This window comes from Cajanus cajan, chromosome 5, assembly GCF_000230855.2.
Source record: "Cajanus cajan strain Asha chromosome 5, NIPB_CcT2T_4, whole genome shotgun sequence".
NCBI lineage: Eukaryota > Viridiplantae > Streptophyta > Magnoliopsida > Fabales > Fabaceae > Cajanus > Cajanus cajan.
The window spans coordinates 66,717,191-66,722,294 of record NC_138521.1 but is presented as its reverse complement, the minus strand read 5'-3'; the positions used below and the strand labels follow the sequence as shown (position 1 = coordinate 66,722,294).

At 30.8% G+C, this 5,104-nt stretch overlaps 1 protein-coding gene across 1 annotated transcript; it reads right to left on the bottom strand.

The window, feature by feature from the left end:
• Nucleotides 1-239: 239 nt before the first annotated feature.
• LOC109792434 (xyloglucan endotransglucosylase protein 7) lies at nt 240-1,868 on the bottom strand. The gene is made up of 3 exons (XM_020351846.3): nt 1,498-1,868; nt 1,193-1,386; nt 240-867 (listed from the first exon to the last, which is right to left on the bottom strand). Exons 1-3 carry the CDS (start codon nt 1,756-1,758, stop codon nt 471-473), a joined length of 852 nt encoding a protein of 283 aa, XP_020207435.1. The 5' UTR covers nt 1,759-1,868; the 3' UTR covers nt 240-470.
• Between the last annotated feature and the right edge of the window lie 3,236 nt (nt 1,869-5,104).

Sequence of the window (5,104 nt, the reverse complement as noted above, 5' to 3'; positions counted from 1 at the left end):
TTACTAATCTGACAATATGTATGGTCAAAATAAAGACACTAAGCCAAGACTCAAGAGGCCACAGAAAAATCCAATCAACCAAGTGCTTTTACCAATTCAAGATTATCAATTCAATTGAAGTATTGACTGAGTTATGATTATTTTCTTATTTGAATTTTATTATTCTTTTATATTATGCTAACCAACATTCTGTTTTTTCTTAGATTTTTATTTGACCTCTGACCATGAGAGGAAGAAGATGAAGCAAACACAACCTGACGTCCACATTTTTTATATTAATTTATGACTCTCCAATAAAATTATTAATAACCAAAATTACAACAAATCTCATTTGCACGCTATTTTACAGACAATAGAATGCATAACAAAGGACCCTATAGACTATAGTATTTTTATTAATTTACACAAGACAGAGAAAAAAATTGAACTCATGGATTGTGAGAGTTTTATAATATGAAATGGTTCTGTTTTCATGCGAGTGTGCATTCTGGAGGAAGGCCTTGCGGGAAACGCTTAGTATCAGCACAGTAGTTGTAAATCATGTAGTTCTTTTGCACCCACTTAATTCTGGCTTGCCCTGTTGCATCCAATGACTGTTTCAACCATGCTTGGTTTGATGATGATGGATTGTTGGAAGAGCATGATGAGCCTGAAGAAGTCCAAACACATGCTTGAGCATTGAAGCTTCTATATGAGGCTGTGAATGGGGCTTGGCTCCAATCAGTCTTCACTAGGCCTCCCCTTGTGGCCCAATCATCAGCATTCCATAGGCTTGAATATATCCTCATAGCTTGGTTTTTGGGAAAAGAAACCCCTTTTGATTCAAGATTCTTGAACTCCCTTATGGGTGTCCCATCCACTGAGAATCTAAAATAAAAGAACTAAAAAAGGTTAATCTTAAAGTTAACATAGATATGTTCTAGTAATTATTAAGTTTAATAAGCAGAGCAAATAGTATATTCATCAAGTGTTTTTACACCGATATCGGATTACAAATCAAGCAGAGTAACTGTTATCTGATTACAAATTATTACGTGTAGTAAGTTTTATAACTTTTCAGTAATCAACTTGAAAGTTGGATTAACATATATTTCTGATTCATTTTCGGTTTACATTTTTCTGATGAAGTTATAGGTATTCAATTCAATTAATGAAGTAAGGCATGAAGAGAGAAGGGCATGCATATATTTACATGATGCTCTGAGGATTCCAAAGAACGGAATATGTGTGGAAGTCCTTGGTGGGGTCGAACCACAGATAGAATTGCTGTTCCCTGTTACCTTTCCCTTGTGTGAATACGTTTGTATGAAGAATATAAGGATCACCACTCAAGTTACCCAGAAATTCAAAATCAATTTCGTCATGAGTATCCCCGAGAGAAGATAGCTGCAGCAACCACAAATAAATATTTTGTTAATGATTTGATTCAATTTTTCATGTTAAAACATTTGATATGGCAAAACTAATAGAGAACCACATGCAAGCTGTGACACTTACATAATAAGCTGTGACTGTTCCTGCAGAGTTACCAGGCACGAGCTTAAGTTGCATGTCAATTTTTCCAAACAAATACTCGTTCCTAGAACGAAATCCAGAGCCAGAGGTTTTGTCTAGGGACAAGGTGAGAAGGTTCCCGTTGTTGAGGATTTTGGCACGACCATCACCCCATGTTATCTCAAAGTCTTGGTTGAGGTTACCAGCAGAGGCTGCAACCACAAAGGTTGTTATTATAAGGGCAAGAAATATCTTACTTGACATTCCAATAAGTGTTTTAATTAATAAGGTTGGAAAATATGGAGCAAGAGAAAGAGAGGGACAGAAAAAGCCAAGAGAAGTATTTGGTGAGGGCTGGAGTGCATGCAAAGTTGTGAAACTATATATAGGGAGTGCCTTAAGAGGGGGCAATGATAATTATGAATGTGAAGTGCCATTGGGTTTTGGAGGTGGTGGAAGTGGTTGGGAAAATATTACAAACGTGTAGAGTGTTAGAGAGATATGGGTTGACTTGTCCTTAGTGGAGGGCTGGCTGAATGTGGGACCATGACAGCTAAGGAGGGATGGTATATCCAAATGTTCTCGAATTATTTGGCTTCTCAACCTAATTAAAGTTTTTCTTTTTTTCTTCTTCTTAATAAATGTGAGCACTTAAAGACATTGGCTTTGAAACCTCAAATCAAACCATGCATCTTGTTCTATTAGTTGTAAAGTTTGTCGACAATGTAATAATCTCAAAATCAATTTTCATTAATATTAAAATAATATTTGACTGATTAAGTAAAGATCAATTCTTGATTATCAATTTTACGGTGTCTAAAGAAAAAAAAAACTCAAATCAAATGGCAGCTGTCCTGATTTTGGGGGTATTCTTCTTTTAGTTAATAGTTCCACGAATCGACTTATTACAAAGTGGTAGTATTAAATTCATGCTTTTAATTATGCCAGTTGGAAGAAGTCCCACCTTAATTAACACCTTTTTATCTAACATGAAACTTGTTTGGATTTGGTGAAACTAACAAGTTTATCCTAAAATTGGAACATACGACATGGTTTAAGATACATAAGCTTGTGGGATATACAGAGGACATGCGGTATACGTTAGTTAATAAAAGTGAAAATGAGAATGGAATAGTTAGGTAACTAAACTAAGCTTTCATGGGTTCGTAACAAAGAAAAACAATGGGATTTTTTTGACAGCTGTTATTGGTATTATGTCATCAATTACTAGTTTATAGAATAAGTGGTGGTACAGGGGAAGTTTCAAATAATGTGACGTACGAAGGAGTGGTGGATATTTATTATAGTGTAAAAAGAATCACTGGTGTATTTTGGACTTTGGAGTTGGTATAATTAAGGGGCTGGAGAAGGTAGAGATATGAGTTGTTATTTGTTAAATCATATAAGCTTTCTGCCAAAAAAATGGGTCTTTCGCTGGTCAAATGTTGCTTTCGTGCAAAGCTGGTTATGAACATACACATTTCACAGTATATATTCGTCGCCATTTATGAGAAGTGGAATATCGCATACGCTTCCTTAGGCAAGACCATTTCCTTCTTCTGGACTCGTGTTGTCAAACTGTGACTTAATCAAGGCTGTGTTTTCTATTTTTTTAACCATACCAATTAAAGACAATCATTCAAAAATGCTCCCTTGTTTGTGTGTATGTTGTATTACATACGTTTTGAAAGAAACTTCTTCAAGAGTTTAATTAAATACGCTTGTTCTTTTAAAATTAACATGCAAGTTTGATCTATTTGTTTGGTTCTTTTTTAAGTTCAACATGACATTTTCAACATCCAATTTTTAAATAATTCAACAAAGATTTTAATCATAATGCATTGACAATATTTTTTTTCACTGTCATTTAATTATAGATGATTAAATATAGTAAAGTTATCGACTTTTGTAATAGTTAATTACTTTAAAAATAAGCGTTTTATAATTGGTCTGTAAAATTCTTTTATACTCAATATATAAAAATTAATCATTTTTTAAAGTTTATTGCGTTGTTGTTGTTGTTGTTAGAGAGTGTAGAGGTTCAAATATCATTTCTAATATTTCTAACCTAATCAGATTAGTTTAGAGATGAAGGGTTTGAACAATATGCACAACATTTTAGGTTTTAATTTTGTGTCACTATTATACCCTAAAATCTACACAAATAAATAAGTTAGTAACAGTGGGGATGAACCTGAAGAAATTATTAGAGGGGAAAAAACTCAAAAAACAAATATTAGAAGGAGAAAAACATTAATTAACAAGTTGAAAGAGGTGAGAAAAAGGAAACTATATATAGCATTAAACTTTAAATCCTAAAAGTTAAAAATTGTTATTTTTTCACACGTAGATGTTCATTTATAAGAGAGTAATTAAAAGTAGATGTTTGAAAAAATAAAATAAAAAAAGTTAAAGGTAAATGCAAGTATGTAACATTGTCAATCCCTTCCATTGTTGGGTTATCCTAGTCAAACAAACTTAATTGCTTAGGGCCAATATTAGAGGATATGGGTCAAAATTTTCATTTAAGTAGATGCTAAGAAGTTTTTGTTCTTTTAGGTGGGAGGAAGCCTCGATAGTCATATACCTAGTTTTGTCCCTGAATGGTAGGGCCAATTCAGGCTAAATTATGCCTTTAAATGAAAAATGCCCTCAAATAATTTTTTTATAATATATATTTTTTAATAAGTAATTAATTAATAAACATGTATAAATTGATTTTTTCTTCTTCATCTTCTTGAAAATAGGCCTGTTTGTTTTTTCTTCTTCTTAATTATCTGATTTTTTATTTTTATTTTTCTTTAATTGATTCCTTAATGTAATTAATTTTAGAAAAATATTAGCAACACTCTTTCTTAATTTTAATTAAACTATGCATTTTTCTATGTTAAACGATTTAAATGGTAAACTTTATTGTTGTAAAAAATGGTAAAATTTAAAATTTCAATACACTTTTCTATTGATATTATAACCTTAAACATTTTCTATTGATATTGTAACCTTAAATAAATATCGATACTTCGAAAGATTACTCATTTGCTTTTAGGTAAAGGATACCTTAATTTAAAAAAAAAAAAAAAGATAATATCATAATCAATTTTTACCTAAACTTCTTTTTCTAGCAACATTTTATATGACATTTTCAATATCATAACCAAAATGTTGTATCGGAAAATATGTAGGAAACTTAAATTTATTTTAAAAAAATCAAAATTTTTAGATGATTAACCTGTTCGAGCCTCTAAGTAGACTAGCGAATTTAATCTTAATAAATTAGTAAGTATTTAATATGAAATCACTATAGTAAAAAGTTGATCCAATTATAATAACTCTAATGATAATATCATACGAGGAATGAATTTACATCAATGTAATTATATAAGAAAAATACAATTGTGTTTCTTAATATTTTGTGTACAATTTTTTTTGGTATATATTTTGTGTACAAATTTTAAGAAAACACAAGTTAAACAGACAAAAGATAATTTATGCAATAGCTTGATCTTTAACAAGATAAAAACAAATCTATCATCCTATGGTAAAATAAATACTTTTATGAAATATTTAATTTGAAAAACAAAAATGTTTTTATCACAAGTTTATCTTCCTT

Coding starts and splice junctions, on each gene's coding strand:
- LOC109792434 (XM_020351846.3), bottom strand. CDS start 1,758: ATGTCAAGTAAGATATTTCTTGCCCTTATAATAACAACCTTTGTGGTT. Junction 1,387..1,497: donor GAACAGTCACAGCTTATTAT/GTAAGTGTCACA, acceptor TGGTTGCTGCAG/CTATCTTCTCTCGGGGATAC. Junction 868..1,192: donor TGGAATCCTCAGAGCATCAT/GTAAATATATGC, acceptor CTTTTATTTTAG/ATTCTCAGTGGATGGGACAC.